The following is a 24,176-nucleotide window of genomic DNA, read 5'->3' as shown; positions in this document are numbered from 1 at the left end:
CCACATAACCACATAATTTATAGCCGCCTAACTTATATAAAATTTTTCTAATAAAATCATCACTTTCCAAACCTTTTCGCATACAGAGATGTCCCGCTTCCAGTCAATTGTTTGCTTTGGTATTTCTCTGAGTTAATCTTGGCGACACAACTTCATTCTGGGTTGGCCGGAAAGTGGAATTTCTGCAAACAAACTGTGGCCTGGCCAGTCCGATATAGTTGGAAAACAAAAATCAGAGCTATGCTGCACTTCATCCCGGCATTTTCTCGCCTCGACCCTGTTTGACTTCGTCTCTGTGGCAGAAGGGGCCATAAAAACTATTTACAGTTCAATTTGCTATAATATTTGCAGCTGAAAACCGCAAACGACAAATATGCACCACCGAAGCAAACCAATGCAAACCAAACCGACAACCACAGACAGAGCGACCTTTCCCCGCATCATTTTCCCACTTGGAAAAGCCTTCGCTTGGAGATCCGCAAATAGCTTAAACTTTTTGTGCTTCGCACTCGTGGATGATGAGGGTATGTTGAGCTATAACAACTTTATGAAATTCAACAAAACTGAACAGTCATTTGATTAAATCGCTTTGAATTACTTATTTTATGAAGATTTTAAAATATATACATTTTCCTTATATTTTTTTATTTATTAGAGGGGATTGTATAGTTTACAAAGCTGAGACTAACATAAACATAAATAGTATTGGCTACGAGGACAACGACTATGCAAATCTATATTTATATATAGTACAATGTTTAATATAGTTTAAGGGTTTTAATGTTAGGACTAATATTAAATTCTAGATTAGTTTTTTTAAGGCATTTTATTAAGGTTGCAATGCTTTGTGTTTTTGGATCTTTAGGAAGGGCAGTTGTTTTTCGATAATTAAGTAGTTGTTGGGCTTCTTCTGTGATCGCTGTGACATTCTGTTTCCAGAATGTGAATTTGGAATTTGAATGTGGATTTTCCTTATATTAGATTTGCTATATAGAAAGAACATCACATTTTTGATTATTTGTATTGATACCTTGTATCTATATAAGTGATACAATCTACTACAGAGATAAAAGGGCTGCTTTCTAGGGTACTATCAAATCGAAATACCTCATCCAGGGATTCCAGCGCGTTTAGCATTCGCTGGCGCATTCAAAGTGGAATCAAAGTTTATGCACACGAGGGCACTCAGACGGGCAGGGAATGTTCGTTTGCGTATCTGAAAATCTACAGACAATAATCCAGTGTAGAATAGTGCGAGGGCACTGAAAGGGTTAGGTTGCGTTGGGTTAGTGTTGCCATTCCGGCCACTCGACACTTTCCATGGCAAAAGTTATGCAACCAATTTACATACAAAAACAACTCAATAAACGTGCGAAATGCTAACGATTTGTAAAAGTTGGAATCCCCCCAATTCGCACACACATGAGTGTATTACGTCCTGTTATTGGTTTTTGTAGCCATTCCACGAGGGCAGGCACCAAGTGTGAGGTTTTGCCCGCCTTTTCCACTGCCACTGCCACTGCCCTGGCAATTTAGCAAAGTATTTCCTCGGCGCTCTAAAAAGTTGCCCACTTTTTGTTACACCAACATGAGACGTCGCCCTCGTCCTGGTCCTGGTACTCGTCCTCGTCCTCGTCCTCATCCTCGTCGTCGTCTCATAAACTGTGGGCTTATTTTCATGCCCGGAGCCATGAAAACGGAAATTGTGCATGAAAGCTGACTGCTAACCAGGCCCCAAAGCAGGCGGATTGCGGGGGCGGTGGAGCATCCACTTACACGAACCTAACTCGATTATTATAATATTCAACTATATAATCCAATGGGAAAGTTTGCTAATAAGCTGCTAGTTGAGTGCCAGTTAACATAGCCAGTTCACCCGGGATTTCAGAAGGACCCTCAAGCATTGGAAGCAGGATGGAAATGCGGTTCGCTTTTATTGTTGTGGGTGGTCGGTGCTGGGTGGTGGGTGGTAGCGGAATGGAAGGGCAAATGCCTCTAGTCAATTTCAATTTTGCCCACTGAAGGATAATTGCAAATGCATGGGAATTGAGCGTTTGATTCGGTCTCATTGAGATGACTTGGGCATTCAAATCAGCCAAGTTAATTTATTGACAGTTGCAGCAAGAAGCCTTACAAGGGAACCCAATTACCCAGTAGCCCAGTTCAGATATTTCATTTAACTAAAATTGACGTAGTTACTTATAACTGAAACACGTAACCTTTATCAAGGATCAAGGCAGCGTAAATGTTCCATTGCCATACGAGTCGTGTTAAGCTGCATAGAGAGGAAATGGCCGCACTGACCACCAGAATCATCAAGGAGACGCAGCGCCTCCTGGAGGACCCAGTGCCCGGGATCAGTGCCATGCCGGATGAGGGTAATGCGCGTTACTTCCACGTCCTCGTCACTGGCCCCATTGACTCGCCTTTCGAGGGCGGAGTTTTCAAATTGGAATTGTTTCTACCCGAAGACTATCCCATGAAAGCGCCAAAGGTTCGATTTTTGACAAAGATTTTCCATCCAAACATCGATCGCTTGGGCCGAATTTGTCTGGACATCCTGAAGGAGAAATGGAGTCCTGCTCTGCAAATTCGAACCGTTCTTCTTTCGATCCAGGCCCTCTTGAGTGCTCCCAACCCAGATGATCCACTTGTCAACGATGTGGCGGAGTTGTGGAAGGACAACGAGGCGAGGGCCATACAACTGGCTAGGGAATGGACTGTGAAGCATGCGATGGGAAGTTAAATTCATTCCTTAGTAGCCTAGTTAAGAAGTAAACCTAATTAAAAATGAGCATTGTTTGGCTCTAACAGTCTGTACTTTGTATATACCTTATATTAAGCTATTGGATTCACTCCCAATTGACGCCCCCGCGGCGAGAGGTCTAATTGCAATGTGCAGCCACAAGTGCCGCAGCTAAAAATGCGGCATCGCAGTGACTTTCACTAAGCGCGAGCGATGTGGCATGAAAAATGAGTCCGGTCCAGTACTGTGCGGCATACAAAAGCGACTGCTAACGGTATTTAATGACACATGAAGTCGTCAATCACTCAGTAGTAAATCTCGACATGTCGCCGTACCCAACCCAAGTCTCTTTGCCGGCTTCCCCCGCAACTCGAGAACCCAAAACAAAGTAAAACAAAACCCCCGTCCAAGCCGAGCGACTCAAAAGCAAAGCGAAGCGAAACGAAACGTAAAACGCTCCCGGTAGCAACACAATTTGACAGCTGCCTGACAGTTTAAATTAATTGATTTATGTGGACTGGCTGGATGGGAAAGTGGACACTGCTCGGAGGTTTGGGAGTGGCGCTTTCGCTTAGTCGCCCCCGAACAAAGGAATCCTGGGGAATGCTTCTCTGTCGACTACCTGATACTCAGTGCTGAAGTATAATGGCTGAGCAGAACAAAAGATAGCATTCAATTACTCTGTTTTGACATACTGTTAAATATTTATAAAAGCTATATATAATTTGTAAAAAGTACCCAATAATTAAAGTAAAAGATACAAGATACAAGCCACTCTTATAAAGTGAAAATATACGTTTTTACTTTCTATATTTTGTACATAGGTTTCGGTTCCTTAAAACCCTTTTCCAAATCAACCCGCCATTGTAGTACACCCTCGTGTTTTTTTAATACACGGTATCTAAATATATTGATATGCGTTTTCAATTAACTGAATGGCGTCGTATTTTCCGATCAGCAGCCCAGCTAGACCCGCATTTGAGGAGTTGCCTTCGAGCTGTATCTGTATCTGTGTTTACCGCCGTGTCAAATGTGGCCAAGTACTTGCCACTTTCTAAGAGACCCGCTGAGACACCTGCCACACACACTCACCTATGTGGCCAATCTATCAGCGCAGCTCCGATCTGGCCGTGTCCGATTTATAGACAGTGTAATAACATTATCGACTCGCTTAATTGTATGATAAATAGTGTGCGCCCTGGCGGGGAATTCGGTGATTATCTCGAGGGTTGCTCAAGTGTCTGCCGCATAAATCAAGAGACCTGTCACGCGAATTGACCCGACCACGGACGCAGTCGCGCCACTTGACTGATGATGTCTTGGCCCGATGCGATCCGTCCAGCGATTCGGCGGGGGATCTTTGCATTTCACTTTCCGACTTGTGTCGCCGCCACTTACAGATGCGTCAAAACTCACAAGATCGATGGCCTGGTAACGCCGAAAGGCGTCGATCGCCGATTACCCATCATCCAGTGATAGTTGAAGTCTGCGTCGCAACTCGATTTCCATGGGGCAGCCGCAGAGGTAAACTGCTGGTGTCTTTGGTTTCGAGTCTTTTCAGTGTCGCGACAACGCCTGATTGATGCCTTGATGGGTTATGGTCAAAGGAAAAGCAGAGGTAGTTAACTTATGAAAGGCCATTATATAACACAAGACTGCATCGGGAAAGAAAACCGTTTTCATGTCGATTCTAGATTGCATTTGCCGAAAGAGCCATATACAAATCATATAATCTGCAGTCCAAATATTATTTTACTTTCTGTTTTATAAATGACACACACAAATTTGAAAAATCCCTATCGACAACGACCGTGCATACTTATATTTTATCCAGCTTATGGAAACCTTTTCCATTCTCCCAATAATCCTTACTAAAATCGCAAAAATTCAATATTGATTTGTTCCGAGTGCTAACAGAACAAATCCTATTTTATGTGATTTTCATGGGCGTACGGCTTTTGTTCGTCTAGCTCAGGACGACTCGCACCATTCACCTTCCCTTCACTCATCTCACTCATCTGAGCATTCACTTCTGTTACAACTTCATTTGAGCAAATCTCTATAATCCCATCTGATTCCGCCGGCACAAAACAAACTTTGCTGGTCCCTCAGTTGGCAAATAACTCTTTTTCCGAGCCCCGGGCGAACAATCCTTGGGAAGTCGTCGCGTCTCGTCCCGGTAATCCCGCTCGTAAGCATTTTGTCACATTTCAAAATCATTTATCAAGAGCTTTCACAACAGTAACCCTCGCGCCCCTCTCTGTTCAGTTCAGTTCTGTTCCGATCCGATCCGCATCCGAATCCGAATCCGAATATGAACCCCATTCACATCGCATCTCTGTCACTGCACTGACAGTTGTGCACATTAATTTTTCAACACAGACTTTGGGAAATTTGTTCGGGCCACAAATTTCTCGATGCGATGCTGATGCTGATGCTGATGCTGTTGCTGATGCTGAGGCTCAATGGGAGACGGCGACGATGAATAAAATACAAAATAAACATCTCTCTTTGTGTATTTGTATCTCGCCCGCCACTTTGCATCTTTCAGTTTGCAGTTTTGTATGCCCTGAGCTGTGTGTGAGTGTGTGTGTGTCGGGCTAAAGTAATTTTTCATATCATAAATTTTCAAGTCAGTTAATCCCACACGCGGCGTTCGTTGTCATGGCTTCTTGCACTCTCTTCTCTGGTTTTATTTATGCCTTCCGCCAGATTCCCCATCCTCATCCTCATCTCCATCTGCATTTCCATCGCCGCCTGATGGCAGCTGTGACACTTTGACATTTCAGTGATAATTCATACTTTTGCATGTCATACTTAATTATGCCAACAGACTGTGTGGGTCTTTTATCATATTTAATTTCGGTCTCTTGCATTTCTTCTGTCACTCACATCATTATTGCTCTCTTAGGCCGCCGCCGCCGCCGCCACCGCCTCCAAGGCCTTTGGGATCTGGAAAGCGACGACCCGACCAGAGAGCCCAATCCAATCCAGACCCGGCTCAGTTCACTAATTACTCGACAGACTTTCCCAATCGTCTTCAAACTTAATTTATCACCTCGACTCGCTAGGCTTCGCCCCGGATGATTAATACATTTCTACGCCGCTCTCCTCTGGCACACAAAACGACATAGAATATGTTTCGGAAAAAGGGTTTTTGTCTTCAGCTCGGTTTTTCATATGCCAAACACATCAATCATCGTCGCAGTTGCGAAAGGAAGATGGGATGGGGCCACTATCCCAGGGGCTCACAAAAAAAAAAATCAGATTTCAGCAAAATCAGCTTAGCGATTCCAAAATTAGTGACATGTCAACAAGCGAGGCAGTGGAGCACGAGGATTTCAGCCCAAAACCACAAATAGCCTGCAGTATTGGATTTTAGTGCTCTGTCTCTAGAGGGCAACTGGATAGAACGAGTTGTGCTGAAACTTCTATTTGAGGAGATTAAGATAAGTTTGTTCATATGAAATATTATTATTTAGATTTTTGTATGCCAAAAGAACTATGTTTTTAAGCACGCTTAGTAGTAATTTTGTAGTGATGTTTATCAACTATAAAAATATAAATGTGGCAAAGATTTTGTTGTCTATCTATCATGTCTATCTAGCTACCTAACCAAATACTTGGCCATGGGTTTGCTAGCTTCTTTTGATAATGTCATCTAGGAACGTGTTGGTCCTTGGATAGGGTATTGCGACTTCGCTTAACTTGTGCAGCCTTCCATCTGCACTCGGTGTGGCTGCCATCTCGCTGAGTGATGTGCGGCCATCAATCTAAACTCATCATTTTGAAGGCGCGCTGTCAGCCATAATGACCGAGGCCAGGGCAAAAAACTATATAGAAAAATGTCAGACGAATCTCACATGGTGGAGCCGAGTTTCAAAGTGGGGAAGGCCCTGCAAAGGGGGGGCTAACTGCGATGGGTCACACAATTCCGCACACAGAGTCGTCAATCATAATTTATAAATTGCTGTGCCAACTGATGTGTGTGTGCGGGGGTGTAGAGTGTAGGGATGGAGGTATCCACAATCCACAGTTGTGGATATGCAAGTTGTGTTTTCGCCTTTGTATCGGTTGTACATACGAGTATTTTCTTGCGCTTGTGCCATATCCAACTAATTATTCAACGTCTCATTAAACAAATAAATGTGTCAGAGAAACATTTGTTTCCCATACATCACGAGCCAGAGGAGCGATCGTTTCTCGTTCCTATTGCCCCAGAGCTGCGAAGGCCGCCAAATCACGTCATGTGAAAATGATAAATCAAATCAGATTAACACTTAATTTCATTCTGAAAGACGAAAACAGGAACAGAAACAGAAACAGAAATAGAGTGAAATATTTCACCGCTCAGTGCGCATTCCTCACTCACCAACCAACCAGGCGTGCTTGATAGATGTGAGTTCTGCACATATTTCAGAGGAAATCACCTGACAGCCCGCCATATGGGCCGTGAAATTAAAAACCATAATTAAAACGTTCCCCGAAGACTGTGGGGCCTTGCCAATGATTCATACGCCGAAAGCCATTCCGCTGGGGATTAAGATTCCTGCAGCAGATGCGAGAAATACAGGAACATAAGGTGTCAAATGAAATGTCAGCACATTTTTCGGAGTTCCGATTCTAAATAAATAATCTAATGATTCTTAATCACTTTCCAAGACAAGCTGTGCAAATTTATTTGAATTGATAAATGGCTGTTCTGAACTGTCCATTCCCGTTGCTCTCATGCTCTTGTGCAGACATCTATTGGACATTTAAATGCTCAGCTCAGCTCGACTTAGTTGTCAGCTCCCATCGGCCTTATCACATGCCAAATACCAGGCGCCGGACTGCAGAAACAGTTGATGTGCTGCTCATCGTGCAATTTATTGAGCACATCAATCAATGTGGCAATTCCATTTGAGTACTCCGCCTGCTGTTGTGATTCTCCGCAAATAATTGCACGCTGCAGCTGCCTGTCAATGGGTGTGGTCGTGGTCAGGGCCAGAAGGAGCCTCGCCGGCAATCGTCACTCTAAAGATGGGCGAAACAAAAACAGGTCAATCATCGATCATGGCCATCGCCATTGCCATCGCCATCGCCATCATCAGCAACGTTGCCGAGCAGCCGCATCCTCGTCGCCTCATTATTGATGAGCCCGGAGCAGCTACATTGGCCAGTGATGCCAAAGACATGATTTTAAAATCCATGCTTAAATAAGCTAACAATTCTATCCACCGAATAGCATTCAAATCCAGCCCAGATGGATGGTGTAATCTATATTTACTTTAGGTAAATAAGGAATCCGATCAGTTTTTAGCCAAACTGCCATCACTGGCAGTCTCGGTCCGTCATCGTCATCGCTTGTCCTTTCCATCCTTACCAGATAATATCTTTTTGCAACAAATTTTTGACAGCTTCGATGCGGCCTGGTTCGGTTCAGTTCGGTTCGGTCCGGTCCTGGCCCATATTGGCCACATTGGCCATATTGGCCTGGAAATGCAGGCAGGTCGGCTGGTTGGTCGGCTCGTCGACTCTTCGAACCGTCGGCATTGTTAAGACCCCTCGGAGTGCTGTTGGGCCTGTCACATTTATCACAAATTCAATGAATAATAATTTTTGCACGCTGTGTGATGTGACGTGCTAATGTTATCTGATTGGAATCGCCGATGAAGCAACAGGAGAGCACACCAGATGGGGCTGGAAATGGGGAGCCGGGGGCAGAGTATTGTGGCTGCATCCTTTAAATATTAATTATGGTCCCTTTTTCTCGAGCGGCTTTCGACTGCCATTTTGTATTATAAATTGCATTCTCGATAAGCGGCGAATTATTAATCGATGCTGGGGGCACAAATGCATAAAGGAGCCGCAGAGGATTGCCTTTCTACTGAGCCAGAGAGAGCGATCATAATTTAAGGCGACGATCTGACGTTTCCGGTTTTGATTGATGGCAGCAGCAAGGCACTGTAAATCAATTGGCTTACCAGCCGCTGCTTATCGGCCATCCACTATATCCACACGATAAACATGGTCGCCTGGGATTTATAGATACTGCATACTCCTATAGTTAAGTGCAGTCGCCCACTCTGAACTGCGGCGCCTACTGGAATTACACTTTGGCAGCTTTATGGGCCCATCGATCAGCCCGTGAACGGAATGCGACAATCTAACATCAACATTGGGGGAGATAAGGCAACGGATGAGGGTTAACTTCCACATAACTCCAATGCAAACATGGCAATTGTTCAGTTATTTACTCAACATATTTGCCAGATAAAATCTAACAGAATAGAAGTTGTTCGTCAAGCTTCTACAAACAGTTAAAGATCGCAGGCAAGGTATTAAAATGCATGTGATCTCATAGAACACACATATTTCACTTGTACAATACATGTATATAAGCCTTCAATCTTGTCTGCAAATTGATTTCCAAATGATTCATGACCTCGGCGGGTTCATAAAAGTGTTGCCTGATCAATTGATTTTCGCGATCATTCCCATCAATCACAGGCGGCAGACTCACGCCCAGAAAACTCTCGAGTCTCGAGGTGATCTCCCCCGAGGAACGGAGACTGTTCTCATTGGATTCGACATGCAGTGTCAGTGAATAACCCCGCTGGCTAATCAATTACAAAGAGATGCCAACATGTCAGTCCCCAGACAGCCAACAAACAGCCTGGCGAACGAGAGTCGAGGCGAAATGGCATGGGCGGCAGGGAAATTCGGAAAGGAAAATCGAGCGCCAAATTACTTTCAACGCGGCGAAGTGAATCGTAAATCAAATGAGTGCTGGGGAATTCGCAAACAATTCGAAGAATGTTGTGTGTACAAAAGACCGTTGACAGTTCTTAATTGCAAAGGATTTTCACAATTCAATTCGCTTCGTTTCGCTGCGTTTTGTGTGGCAAACTTTGAATTTTTCGCAAATTTCTCGAATTTACTTTGGGTTTCATTTCGCAGTTGGGGTTTCTAAAAATACGCTTGGATACGGTTGATTGCAATGGTATCGTCTTAAAACGAAATATCTCAAACCTAAGCAATGGAAAATCGTCTAAAAACGAAATATCTCATTTTAAATAAGTGTGTTTTAAGACCATATAGTTGAATTAAATTTTCCACCTTGCTGGGCAAGATTTGTAGCTGTGTACTGCTGTCTGGCGGAATCAACTTGTAGAGCCGAGAAAGACAAACATTCTGCAATTTGGTGAGGAACATATCGCACGACTGCACCGCGTCCGACTTGATTTGCATGTGACGTACGATAACTGTCAATATTTTTCGGCTTCGGCTCAAGAGCCAGCTCCACTGACAGCTGTCAACGCTCCTCGCTTGAGACGGAAACAAATTTGTAAAGTACTCTGGCAGCAGCAATTTTCCTTTCTCATGTTGCGCTGCCTGTCCGACATGGTGGAAGGTGGGGTGAAAATTGAAATAAATGTTTTCGGTGGATTTCGCTCACCATGCTCACCCGCAAGCCGGCAGAAAAAGCAACCGAAAAATTGAAAAACAACGAAAACGACGCAAATTTATTAAAAACTTTGCCGCAAGCTGGGCAGACAGGAAGCGACGGCAACAAAGAGAATCCACTGAGACCCCAAGAAATATGATAGGGGCTTTGGCCGACTGCGTACGTGGAGCGACTCGCATGTGTCGGCGCCTGTCAAAGTGTCGACATGCGCAAATAACGCTAAAGGATTTGTCACTGCCAGCGGCGCACACACCACACACACCACACACACCACGCACACACACACCGAACACCCATCGAGAGGCTCACACTCGCACTCGCTTCAGCGAAACGTAAAATCTGTCACGCCGGAAACTGCGCGAAAAGTGAAAAACCAACTCCGAACTGCTGCCAACTTTTGATTTTATTATGCATATTATCCAAAACAGATTGCCTTGAGTTGGTAAAGCGGTGATCAAAAAAGTCTATAAAGCCCATATTTCATACGATATATATATCCTTTTTGTTAGGTGGTATGAACATATGCCAAGCTCGAAGGATTATTTTCTGGGCGTTTTCTGAAAGTATCAGTTGAATCGTTTAAACTTTTTAAACTTTTTCAGGAAAAACCTCGTGATTATTCTCTTATATAATCGCCTCGTAATGTGGTAATAAACTCAATCGGCTTGAATCGGCTTCGAAACTAACGAGTTGAGTACTCTCTGGCTGATAAACACAATCTTAAATTTCTCGGCGGCTCGGCAACTTTCCCACATCGCAAAGTCGAAGCTGGATAAATTACAGCGTAGTGTGAAGAGTGAAATGAGGAGTTTTTCCGCAGCTGTTGCTATTTGGCATTGTTTTAAGTGGAAATGCCTGTCAGCGTGACTGTTTGACAGATTGTCTGGCTGCAAACTGATGGCTTACGTTGAGGTGTGAGTGCGAGTACGGGAATCTGGGTATCCGAGTCTGGGAGTTACTTGCGGAGTGATTAAGTGCGGCGCTTCTGTTGTGCAGCAGATGACTCAGAAAAGGCAGCGACACGCAAAACCGTTTACACTTATCAATCTTATCGATAAGTGTAATGACATTTAACACGCCGCACTGCCCCATCCCCTTCCCCATTCCACTGATGAAATCGGTTTTCCAATTGCCGGCATGTTTACCCATTCGTCGGCTACTGGAGGCCTACAGTCACTATCTCGGCGGTTCTGTAACTTTCGGGGTCGTATAAATGGTGGCTGCCATTGTAATTTATGCGCTCACTCGTTCGTTTGACATGTCAAAAGTTGTGTCACTTGATTGATGACTGCTGTCAACACATACTCTCTAATTTTTTTCTCCCCCCTCGCCGCGTTTCGCCCGTACAATATTTACTGAATGCGGTTAGGCCGCAGTAACATGAAGGGGTTCGGAATTCGGCAGAGTTCTAATTTTCGTTTTTATATCTCACTTTTGCCGCTCCCTCGCAAACCCGATCCAAGCCCGATCCCCGTGCTATCGATGCCCGCCTTTCGTGTTGAGGTTTCTCCCTACCGCAATGTGAACATATTGCATATTTTGTTTGGACCGACAGGAGATTGATGAGCCCTGCCTGATGCGTGTCACATGCTCGAATCGATGGGTTTTGTGCCTCGCCTGACTGTTACGCCACTGAGAACTTTGCTTTCGCACTTTATTGCTTATCAAAATGCAAGGACATGGCTTGAACAAAATATTTATGACATTGAGAAAAACATAACCAATATTGCCAGCAAAAGCCCTCCCATTCTTTGTAATATTTTGGGTTGTTCCAGTTTTTTCTCGGTGTACGTATTTTTACAAGGTAACTCAGAGGGAAGGGAAAGGAGTCGGAGGAAGACGAAGAGTCATCGACGCCTGACAGCAGTGCAAACAAATTGTGGCAACCGAAAGCGCAGGGGCAGTGGGGAAAGTTGTTCCATTCTTTCGGACTTTGTAGGCAGCGCCGAGTTACCAGTTACGAGTTACGAGTTACGAGTTTTACGGGGCTTACGATTCGAGTGTCCGTGTCTGGGCTCTCTGCGAATTGATTGATGGGTCTGCCAATGCCGCCTGACGTCCAACGAGTCGTCGAAGCTTTCCGGGCTTACTTTCATTTACTGTGTGCTCAGTGGGCTCAGCGAGAGTGCAGATAAAAAGTACAAAAAGTATCTGGCATGGCGTTGCTGCAAATGTGACCAAATGATACTCGGATTGCATTTTGGCAGTTAGCTTAGCTTATGCGAGCTCCTACGGTAATAGGGATTACAAAAATAGAAAAAAATGAAATGTAAAAAGTTATTCAAATAAAATATTTTGATCTTTACTTGTAAGCTAAAGAAACTTATAGCATTACCTACAATAGTATATATATGCTAGTATATGCTACTATATGCTGCTATATATGCTACTAAAATAAATACTATTCTTCTTAGCTTTCAGCTTACTAGTTCAGATTACTAATCTACTCTACCGCATCATCTTGTTTCTGAGCTATCACAGCCTCTTATCTTGATGATTCCATTAAAGCGCCACTCCCGATGCGAGGCGATAAATATTATGTTGGTATAAAAGACACCCCAATTAACCAGCAAATATAAAAGGGCACACCCCTGCGGAACATTTCCCCCCCGAATGGCCCCGCAATTCCCAATTGGCACACACTATCTTAACAAAATGGCAATCAATTTCTCGCGCTGTAAATTAACAATCACGGGTGGGTGGGGTGTTGGAGGTATTTTTGGCGGAAAAGGACACAGCACGGCAGCTGCTAACTGCCACGCGGGGGACTGCCCCTGCGGCTGAACGACCCCTCTTCCTCTTTCAGCTTTCAGCTTTCAGCTAACCATGGCCCGCAATCAGCGTGCATTAATATGCACGAAAACAATAAACAATCCGGGGACGACGACGACGAGGAGGAACCACCAACTGAATGGGTGGACTTTCAGGGGCGGAGTGTGGCCAAAAAAGGAGGGAGAGGGGGAGGGCGGGGAGGCGTTACAGCGGCAATCATGCAAAAAGCAAGCAAACGCCGCCATTATGGCCATCCCGCTCCAACCAGCACTCCCCCATCTCGCTTCCTCTGTTGCCCCAATCCCCACTGACAATATTTATTGCAAATGCAGCAATAAATTTCAAAACACCATTCGCTAAGCACCACATGGGGTCTCGAAAATTGAAGATAAATTTTAAGGCGGCAATTTATGATTTGTGGGCATAAGCGCGGCTCTGGGCCGTCGCGGGGGGTGGCTGGCAGAGGGGCTTGGATCGACTAAGGCCGCTGCTGACAAGTGTGGAGTGTTTGCCGCCGCACTCCTTCACTCACCCATATCCCCCGCTCCCACTTGCACCTCCTAGCCCCATCTCCCCATCTCCCTATCTCGCTCCCACGGCCCGCTCGTTTTTCAATTGTGTTTGCCGCGATTTTACGACTGCCCGCTGCGCCTTTGACAGCAGCCCGAGCCGATATGGTCCGCGGAAACCCTTCCTTACACTGCAAAAAATTTTAAGTAATCTACATCCCTCAAGAAATTCCTTAACTGAGCTCAATCCTACCAAAAATGAATGAAACTTGACTTTACAAAAGTTTTAAAAAGCTTTATATCTGTTTTTGGAGTTGCCAGCATTAAAGGGTTAAAGTGAAATACACACAAATCTTATCTTCAGTGTAGCTCAGGTCCCAAGACTCTCGGCCACAGAGCCGCGGAATTGTAAAAGGCAATTGGTTTTCGCCAAAACGGAAAGAAATGGAGGAAGCGGAAACATGGGGCATTGGAAGGGCTTGAAGTCTCCCTAGGGGCCTCTAACTGGCATTTGAAAAATGACTCCTACCGCAGCTAGTTAAAATGTTTTTCAGCGTATTGTCAATCAAAAAATGAAAGAAAAAAATAGAACACGTATTTTCACTACTCATATCTATTAATAGATAGGCAATTAAAAAAAAATTATAAAATGTCGCTATAAATGCCCAAAAAAATTGGTAGTCATGACTACTACTACCACTAAAAAATGATTGAGTTGCATTTAAGCATCTTAATAATTCATATACATTTAATTATATGTTAGGTATAAAAAGTGTGAAAATACACTAAATAATGTAGCAATTAATTGTGAATAAAGTAATGCAAGTAATAATAAGTAATGTCAACTTATTCCAAGTTGATATATAGAAAAGGGAAAGCATCTAAATAAGAGTTCTTACTTTTGAATTTTCATCATGTACATCACAACCACTGTGCGGAACAGGACTGCGGAAAGCAGAGCTCTCCTTACAACACCTTGGTGCAATTATTCATTCACTTGCTAACTTGAGCGGAGGAGGAGTGCTGGCGGCAGTCAAGCCGCCAAACCGCCAGACAGAATCTCCTCTGTTCCAGCAACGGCAACTTGAACGGCAACGGCGAGATGCAAACAACAATCCGCTTCAAGTCGAAAATGAGAAAAAGGTTTATGAATGCGCTCATGAAAAATGGAACATCGTTAAGAGCAATTCATAATGAAATACGCGGCACGTTGCGGCTTCGAGGGAAAGTTCCCCGGACTTGGTCCTCCATCTGCATCTGGACTTGGAGCTGGAGCTGGAGTTGGAGTTGGACCTGGACCTGGAGCAACTGCTATAAGCTGAGCCCAGGCGGTCGATCTGCAGTTTTTTGGTTTCTTCGCTGGAAGCAGCATTAAAATTATGACCATAAGCAGGATATTGGGTTAAGGTTTTATTATTCTTACCTCCTTGCGCGTTGTGTGTTGTGTGCTGTGTGTTGTGTGTTGCCAATAAACTTTGTTGCTGCAGCTGATTTCCACCTTTCGGTTTCTCCTTGTTTCTCCTTGTATCTTTTCTGTCTTTTTTTTTTTATTCACTGGTTGTCCAAATGAAGCTGTTGCATTGCCAGACGAAAGCGGTATTTCAATCAGAGCTGTGCAACAAAGGGCATACATACTCGTATATGTGTAAGTACATGCTCGCACATATGGAGCTATGCCAGCCTTATCAATAATTTCGTTTTCATATGCGCATCGCCAGAAAGATACAGATGGGGCCATAAATATGATTCCGGGCCGGAGTGGAGATTGGAGTGGACTGGAGTGGAGTGAAGTGGATTGGCTAGGGAAATTTATAGAGTCTGTTGCCGGGGCTGTCAGGTGAAATAAATAATAAATTCGTTATTTTTCGAGGCTCGGCCAGCGGAGTTCGCCGCGTTTGGCTATCAACAGTGCAGAACGGCAACGACAATAACTCCAGGGGCGTATGATGGGGGCACGCCCACATTCGGCAGCCCCAAACACTGAACACTGAACATTTTGCCAGAGCCCCAACATCGAACATCGAATGTCGAACGTCGTGCTCCCTGCACAGCTGCAAATCGCACTCGGACATCGTGGGGGCCCGATGGGGAAACAAATTTGAATTCAATGAAAGATGAAATCATTAAGTTTGCAGGCAATTGGAGGCGGCTGCGAATGCGAATGCGGTTGGCTTTAATCGCGCCAGAGTCGCACAATGGGACTCGGATCGGATGGGATCGCATTGGGTTGGGTTGGTCTTGGTCCGGAGGAGGCGATGAGATTATGACACTGGCCAGACATTCACCGAAAAACGCTGAGGAGGAAGTGGAGCCGCCGAATCAAGAACTCAATTAGAGAATGCCACAAGTTGCCAAAAAGAACCATTAGCTTATTCGATATGAAATGGTTGTGGATGTGGCAGGATTCAAACCTCTGTTTTAGTTCAAGTATACATTAATAGATCTCACAGAAATAAATCAACATTATTATTCTATCATACCCGTAGCATTTTTACCATTACAAAATTTAATGTAAAATCCTCTGCGCTTTTTGCGTTAATAACAAAATATGGAAGATTAACTGAAAAGGGGCCACTGCATTTCCATGGGAATGGAAATGTCGCCACTTCGTGCACAACGAAAAAATACGGTGGCTAATGAGAGGCATAATCAACTTCCCATGTTGCATACACAATTGATGCCAATGCCCGGACCATGCCCAATAAATATCAACAGCCACACAAATTTGCCTCTTGGCCAACTGGCAACTTCAAAAAGTAATAAAAAGCGAGAAAACCCAAGCCGCGGGCCCAGAGAGCCGACAACAAAAGCGCACATAAATCAACGATCAAGACAATTGCGGTGTAATAATTTTAACTTCTTTAAGTCGGCAGCCAGCCCACACCGCACACCACGGCGCACCACCGGGCACCACCCGGCACCACCCTGCACCACCCTGCACCACCGACCACCAACTCCACTTCAAGTCGATCCGATTCGGCGGGGGCCCATAAAAATAACAGCTTATCGGCAAGAAGAATCGTGTCGTGGCACGCCTACCAACTCAAAAAGGCATTAAAATATGAAAACAACAATTGCACACTCTCTGGCAAGGGGTGGATGCTCGGGGGGGGGTGGTATCCACCTCCGGGGGAAATCAACAGCAGTCTGCGAGAGTCACAGAGTGGCCGACACGCCCCCTTTTCTTCATTGTAGGCGTCAGCCGTTGGCAGCGGCACGTTTTCCTTCGTGAAATTCCAAACTAGCCCCAACCACCCGCAGCATCGCAAAAGGTGAGTCAAGTAAGAGGCTAATCCAAAGATATATAGGTGTATCAGCAGTTGCCCCTCTGCCCCTCTGCCCCACTGCCCCGCGCCCACTGTCCTTGCCACATCGCTCCATTGTTCCACCACAGGCGAATGAAAGTTGGGGGAGGGATCGGTTTCGTGCGGCGGCGGGCAGTTACAACTTAGTTAGCTCGGCCAGAATTGCAGGCGATATCTCAATTTGGGACTCATAAAAATGGCGAGTAATAGGCCATGTCCAAAGGCGGGAACAGCTGTGGAGTACGACTTACCGATGCTCTTTAAATAGTTTCAGCCTGTTTTAATAAAGTGATGTATCTACTGCGGTCTTTGTCTTTAAATAATATTTAGAAAGGTTGAAAGGTGATGGCTCACCAGGAAAATGGCATACTTTCCCGGGTGTCAAAGCTTGGCCGAGAAAGCCGGCAACTGAGTAGTCAGTCTCCTTGCAGTCATAGCATTCAGCACTGACATCCTCATTTGGAGACATTAGGTCCGACAAGCCCCACACAAATATCCATAGCCCAAAAAAAAACACCCAAAAACTTAAGCATTTTGGGAAGCACTCACATGTTCGACAGAATCTAAAAGTGGCATCGCAAAATTGACAATGGCAACCAGGCAGCCCACTCCCCGCCAGCTGGCTTACCTCGACGAGCTGAAGATGCGACTCCAGGAGCTGCGCGATCGCCAGGCGTCCTTCATGGAGCAGACGGCCAAGATACTCAGCCGGATGAGCTCCTCCAGCATGGATGCCTCGGACTCCGAGATTCCAGACTCTACCGGTTCGACGGAGGCAAATGTGACTGTCAATCCTTCAGCGGGCGTGGGTGCCGGGATCACCAAGGGATCCAAGGGCAATCTTAATATCAAGCAGATGATCCAGCGCTTCGAAGATCTGCGCAAGAACTCTCAGGTAGGTTTGCATTATAATGACAGTAACTACGATTAAATCTCATTACCTTAAACGACGTTCATAGCAAAATTTAACCGACAAGTAGTTCATTTAAGTGTTACTTTCGTCATTTCAAAAATTTCAAACCATTTTTATTAGGACACGATTTATATTGACCAACATTTTTGGATTCAAGCCTGGAATGTCTTTCAGCGTAATAAACTTAAGAAATATTTAAATAAATTGTATATAGCGCAACCATGTTTTATTGAAATGCTGAAAGTGGTTACGGGCTTCAAATTGTTTTAAAATCTGTAATGAACTCCAGTCGATCGAGAAGTGTAAAATAATGTTTAAAACTATATTATGTATTTCTTTACAGGAGTTGGAAGATCTGCCCGAGGTCCCCGAGGAACTGATCAACGTGGATGTGCGCCGCATTCTGAATGGCTACGAGAAACTCATCGAAGAGGGCAACGTTCTGCAGCAATCCTGGTTCCTGCTCAAGAAGTCCACGGAGAGTTGTGCCCGCTTCGCCAGCGCCAATGGCATGAGCTCCGAGGATCGTCCTCCGTTGAAGACCAACTCTGGCATCGTTGAGGTGTCGTACGTGGCACCAGAACGCAGTCCTCAGGTGGTAAGAGTACCGAAGGTGAAGAAATCTCCATCGCTGCTCTCGAATGTGGTCACCTGTTCGGAGACAGTGGAAAAGAAGGAAGAGGTCTTCAGCCCCAAGGATGCCAAGTGGAAAAGCCATTCCCAGGGCTATGGTAAGAGCAACAGAAGAGCACAAAAGGAGCAGTCCCATGCAGGTTAATCCAAAGCGTCATCCAAATCATAGGTCATGCGCGTTGGGGTGCCTTTATGCAATTGATCATTCGCCTCCTTCGTCCTTTCCATGGCTGCAATAAGACAAAGAAAAATCCAGGCAAGCACTCTCCTATTGGTACCATTCCCAGCCACCTGCCACCGAAGAGGAAGCCCATCTACTAGGCCTTTTCAATAGCCAACCACACCACACAGAACCACACCAGAACCACACACAACCACACAGAAGAAACACAAGTGAAGATCCAAACTAAGCCAAACCAATCCCCACGCAATCCCACTAAAAATAATCCAATAAAACCGACCCCATCCAACAGACGCGTTAATCAATAGCCAACACCACACGTCAGCGTGTCAATATTTTGCCTAATTAATGTGGCCCTGCTTGGGCGCAGTGGCGCATCAATTTCGGGTGTCAAGTGCAATGAGGGGGAACGATCGCTCTGTGGGTCCCCTTCGTCCGGATCCGGACCCGGACCACCATCAGCTAATGTATCTCTATGGCCAAGTTGAAGCCGAAGCCATGGCCATTGCCGGAGACGGAGACGGCGACGGCGAAGTATGGCAGCAACTGCTGCGCTGACAGCGCATTTTAGTCGCCCATGGAATACCGAAAATAAATCTTGCCCTGTCGTGACACAGAGCGGACGATGCACTGAGCGAAATAATTCCCTAGTCAAATCTATCTTCACTCCACATTGTGCTAGAATCTGGTAATGGAATATCAGAAGCGGTCAAGAGCCTAGCCAAGATTTGTAGTAGTATGTAGTGTATGTAGTGTTTGTAGTGTATGTACTAGCTATTAGTTAGCAATGAAATGGAAATATTAGGAATATTAATTAACATATATAATTAACATTTAAAATTCCTTGCCTTATATTTTTGCAGTGCACTGAAGGAGTGATGCATTGGCCGAGGAGGGTGTAGGAACACTAAAAGCAACGCAGACAAAATACTCGGCCCCACACAACACGCAACACGCAACACACACGCATAGCGAGAAGTAAACATTTAAATTTAAATTAAGTGGCTTGTTCAGCATCTCCGAATGCAGCAGCTAATGAGCGGAGGCCCACTCCATGTGGGCGACGGAAAACTATATATATTCGTGCATACATATAGACATATACATATATATCTCAGCAGGAAGCTTTCACGTTTGGATTATCATCGAAATTGATATATTTACTTGAGCGCATGGCAATATGTCAGATGGCGCTGGAACATGCATCATCGGAATTTGATTAACTTTCCATTCGAAATATTAATTGAGGTCCCACAAGTAAATGACAAAAAAGCGAGTGGGCTTACAAGCAGTGTTGCATAGCATGATATTATAGTATCTGGGAGAAGATTTCACCTGTTAGCTGCTAGCATCCTGCGGGATAAATCAAGCTGCACACATATATAAGCGGCTAATTAATTATAATTAAAGTTACAAGCACTTAAATCAGAAATAACAAGTCTAAGCTAAAAGGCAAACACGAATTCCAGCCACACCTTAGCCGGCCATAATAAGAAATCATGTTTGGCAATGATTTGTGGCATCGATGCCGGTTTGCTGTGGCGTGGATATACTCGTACATATGGATATATCCATTGGACTGATCGAGAGGGGCCGTGTCTTGGAGGCAGCGCCTTATCTGCGGAACAGACACGAGTGGCGATGGCGATGACGATGGCGATGTTAATCAGCGACAGGCGGCCGCATGCAACCTGCTAGATACAAAGATATATGCACATATATAGATTTTTAGATATATTCGAAACCGCTAACGTGGCGGCGGCTTATGTCCACGGATCATCGAGGGGCAACAAACGAGTTGCAAAGTGGCTGACACCGCGGTTCCAATCCGTTGGCGCTCGAATCGTTTTGACCTGCAACATTGTCCGCCGTTCCGCAGGTGGAAAGACACACAGCCACCAAATGTGGCATGTGGGTATTATTTTGGCCAGTCGACTTCAAGGTCTGCAACACGCTTTAACCTCTGCTGTTTCTATGGTTAATAGGGTTGATCTTGATTGTGCAGTACATAAATCATAAGCTCAGATCTTGGCACATTCATTTTTTCAATTCTCTTAAACGCAGTTATCTAAGCATTTACATTTTATGTGTGCTTAATAGAAGCCTTCTACTCGTGTTGAAATGCTTTTTAACATGCTTAGCAAAATGATAATAACCTACCTGAAATCTGTTGCAACGTAGCTCCTGTTTACCCACAGTGCCTCAGTACACATGTACGAGTATTCGAGGCAGTTGGTTGAATAAATAGAATAACCATCCTCTCGGATAATAAACACCCAGAATGTCGACGCCTAGTCAAACATCGGACTCGGAATCTAGAAATCTAGAAATCTAGCATTCTAGCAATCTAGCAATCTAGTTCCGCGGAATGCCCAACAATTGTAAACTGACATAGCAAACAGTTCTGGGAATTCGTCATCGCACATTTTACAGGGGCGGATACCCGACGAGTGTGGGCGGGGGAGAGGGGGGAGGCAGCGGGTAGCGGCGTGGGGCGCAGTGCTCCCTTTGATGTTGCACCGACACACACGTTGGCAGACGTCTGTTCACCTAATTATCACACCATTTGAGGCATCGTAAAGGCGAGGCGGCCAGAAGGCAAAAAGGCAAAGTGGGGGGCACGTGAATTGGTGGGCGGATCGGGAAGCCAAATTCAAGTTTCATTTCGCTGCATTTGTCGTGCATATGGGGCGCATCATAAACCCAAAAATGTGTGAAAGGCGGGCGGCGAGATCAAAGTCCTGCCAGACTTCAACTCTGCGAAATTCAAGGGAATCTGAATGTGTACGTTTTCGAATGGATGGATGGAATGGAAAATTAGAATTTCCAAAGTTATCAACCTGGTTCGAAAGTTAAGTCAGAGAACAATGTGTATTCAACCCAAATATGCAACTTAAATATTCCCTTCACTTACTTATGAATAATTTATGTTTCCAAAGGCATTTATCACCCCAAACAGGCTCCCATTTGAGATTGCGTTAATTTCAGTGTACAAAGCAAATTAGCTGCAATTCACATCCGTTGGGGGAGGGAGGCAGGGGCTAAGGAAGCGAATTAGAGCTCGGTCCGGCGGGAAATGGAAAATCCCGACCACCGCCAGCTGCACTTGCACATGCAAACTAATAAATTTCATTGATGTGTCTATTTTCGGCTGCCCTCCTCCCAGCTAAAGAGCCCCAAAGTGCCTGCAACGGAAGCAATTTGTAGCTACAAGCTGTAATTTCTGCGTCCCACCCGCTGCACACTTTTCCCCGCCTGCTCCCCGACTTTTCCTCGACTTTTCCAACGCCTCTCTCTCTTCTGACATTCCTCGAGCAAATAAAAAAGACGTCGATAATTCTTGAGCAACGGCGCGAAAATCGGGCAAATTTTCGCTGTCAGTGGTCGGAACCTAATGGCTGGTGGCTGGCAGGGGGAAACGAGGTGAAAGGGGTGTGTGGGGTATGCTAGACCTCGTTGGCTTTAGCAAAGCAATTGCTGCACATTTTATTTAACCCTTTTTATGGCCTCATTATGGCCCGAAAAGGAAGAGCGCGGAGTGCAGACAAAATATATATCTTTTCTGCTGAACTGGGGTAGAATTGTACCGGGGCTTTGGGCTTTGGGCTTTGCACCAGAAGCGGGTGCGAAATGTCTGGCGGAAATGAGGCTAGGAATCAAGCAAATAAATGTTTTATAAAATGTTTCCAGCACACAAAGTAACCGAGTGCCTGAGTGCGAGTGCGAGTGAGAGGGAAAGGGAAAGGAGACGTGCCCCAACCATTCTCCAGCCATTAAAATGAAATTTATCGTTCACAATGTTTTATGGTTTTCGAAATTTTCGTGCAAAATGGAGTTACTTGGTAATTTGGACGGAAAATGAATGCTACCAAGCCTCGGGTTCATATAAAATGTTACTTTGTCTCTTAATATTTCCCCAAACACGATTTATGCAAGGACTATTTACTCCATGTGAATATTACGTACATACTATATTTGTGAGCTACTGAACAATATTTCGTTTTATTATTATAATGACCATTGAAGTTGCAGAATGTTGGCAATTTCAAATGTTCGTTTGAGTACCAACTTAGAGGCACTAAGAGTTTGTTTGAACAAATACACTCGAGTAGTACATGAATGGCATAGTTTTGTACAGCCAGCGTCTATCAAGTGAAATCAAATTGTTTTTCTTTCATTCTGGAGCCCGAACGGTCGGTAAATCTCTTCAGCTGAAATTCATATTCCCCACAGAGAACGAGAACCCGGCTTCACCCCGAAAAGGGGCTGGTGTGGGAAATTAATAGCGGCTAAAACTTTCAACTTGGCCGGAGGGAGGGGCTGCCACAACTTGCAGCATCGCCTGGAGCAGAAGCTCACTTACTCATTCATTCAGTTTAGCAGGGGCAAGTTGTGGCCATAAATTTGCGCACAGCGCAAAAGTGGAAAATACACCGAAAAATAGCGGAGGCATGTTGGCAAACCCCACGCCCAAGCCCAAGCCCCCACCCCACCCCTGCCACTTTACAGTTGTGTTTTCGGAGTGCAGGATCCTCCTTTGGGGCCTTCGGGACCTGTATCTACTAGCGCACTTTCAGCGCGACGATAAATTTCCAAGGCAAAATGTGTAAATTATAAATACGAGCAATTATTTTAACTCTACTTAACAAATTACCATGCCGTAGCATATGGGGCAAAAGGTATAAATTACCGACTTTTACGACTTGCGGAAATTGTACGGCGACGATGGCGCTGCGCTGCAAGCAGGTTATAACCCGGTCCCTGGCCCTGATGCATGTGTGCGAGAGTATCTGTGTGAGTTGCTGTTTTGGCGGGCTCCTGTTTAATTGTGTGTGTAGGTGATTATGCCTAATTGCGTGCAAGTGTGTGTGTGTGTGAGCCAGGAGCTAGGATGAAAAGCGAAGGCGTCGACTGCGGCATGTTCAAGGATCCACCTCCGCATCCCTCTCTCTTCCTGTCTCGCAAATTTCCCACCTTTCCACCCGCTTTGCTTTCCCACCGCCACTTTCCCCACTCGGTTGCGGTGTAAAACTTTTCGAATCAACTTTTAAGCAGCGCAAATGACGCTGTGGCCATGTTAGAGGTGAGCAGTGGCGTAGAGGAGACTTTAGAGGGAGTCAACTATGCGGTGGCCATAAAAGGGGGTGGTATCACCCGCACTTGATGACTTGATAACTTGTGCTTGTGTGGCAACGTTACTTGGCAAATTATGCTAAGGGTGCTTGTTTAATTGCGTTATGGTGCGCTAAATTTCAATTTTAAGCACAATGTGTAATCAATTTAATGCAAAGTTTATGTTACCTTATAAAAGTTGTGCTACAGTTTCAGTTGTTGAAAGACCAAGATCTAGTAAGGTATTAATTTGCTTGGCCAACCAATTAACCTTCTAAGTAGGCAACAGTTTTAAAATTCCAGATTCAGATAGTTTCTCAGTCCAATTACAGTTTTTCTAGACATCAAAAATTAGAATATAATATCTTAATACCATCAGTGTCTTGATAGCCCATTATAAGCAGCTGGCGGAAACCCTAGGACAGTTCATTCAATCAAAATACTTGGCCCTTCTTGGCCTTTCTGCAGCAGGCGTCTTGCATATAAAATTCGCACAACACGCCAGGCCATTAATCATTTTCGCAAGCAGCCAGCGGGAAGACTTGATTTCATGTT

The 24,176-nt window shown here is 44.9% G+C and overlaps 2 protein-coding genes and 1 long non-coding RNA gene across 5 annotated transcripts; 2 read left to right on the top strand and 1 right to left on the bottom strand.

The window, feature by feature from the left end:
• Positions 1–2,149: 2,149 nt before the first annotated feature.
• On the top strand, positions 2,150–2,816 carry LOC120451710 (ubiquitin-conjugating enzyme E2 N). The gene has a single exon (XM_039635615.2). The coding sequence runs from the start codon at positions 2,246–2,248 to the stop codon at positions 2,744–2,746; it is 501 nt and encodes a 166-aa protein (XP_039491549.1). The 5' UTR covers positions 2,150–2,245; the 3' UTR covers positions 2,747–2,816.
• An 11,821-nt stretch (positions 2,817–14,637) lies between these two features.
• Positions 14,638–15,229, bottom strand: LOC120443788. Its single transcript, XR_005615599.1, has 3 exons — positions 15,113–15,229; positions 14,901–15,049; positions 14,638–14,836 (listed from the first exon to the last, which is right to left on the bottom strand). It is a non-coding gene; the product is annotated as an uncharacterized LOC120443788 (long non-coding RNA).
• Positions 15,230–17,219: 1,990 nt separating this feature from the next.
• LOC120458921 lies at positions 17,220–18,798 on the top strand. 3 transcript variants are annotated; one of them, XM_039646770.2, is made up of 3 exons: positions 17,224–17,677; positions 18,039–18,426; positions 18,481–18,635. In XM_039646770.2, exons 1-3 carry the CDS (start codon positions 17,372–17,374, stop codon positions 18,495–18,497), a joined length of 711 nt encoding a protein of 236 aa, XP_039502704.1. In that variant the 5' UTR covers positions 17,224–17,371; the 3' UTR covers positions 18,498–18,635. The 3 variants fall into 3 exon arrangements, with proteins under 3 accessions (XP_039502705.1, XP_039502704.1, XP_039502703.1); XM_039646769.2 differs by having other exon boundaries at positions 17,227–17,677; positions 18,498–18,798; XM_039646771.1 differs by lacking the exons at positions 18,039–18,426; positions 18,481–18,635 and adding an exon at positions 17,742–17,875 and having other exon boundaries at positions 17,220–17,677.
• Positions 18,799–24,176: the final 5,378 nt, after the last annotated feature.

This window comes from Drosophila santomea, chromosome 2L (assembly GCF_016746245.2).
Source record: "Drosophila santomea strain STO CAGO 1482 chromosome 2L, Prin_Dsan_1.1, whole genome shotgun sequence".
NCBI classification, from domain to species: Eukaryota; Metazoa; Arthropoda; class Insecta; order Diptera; family Drosophilidae; genus Drosophila; species Drosophila santomea.
Note: the sequence above shows the minus strand (reverse complement) of the source record. Positions and strands in the feature narration are given on the sequence as shown.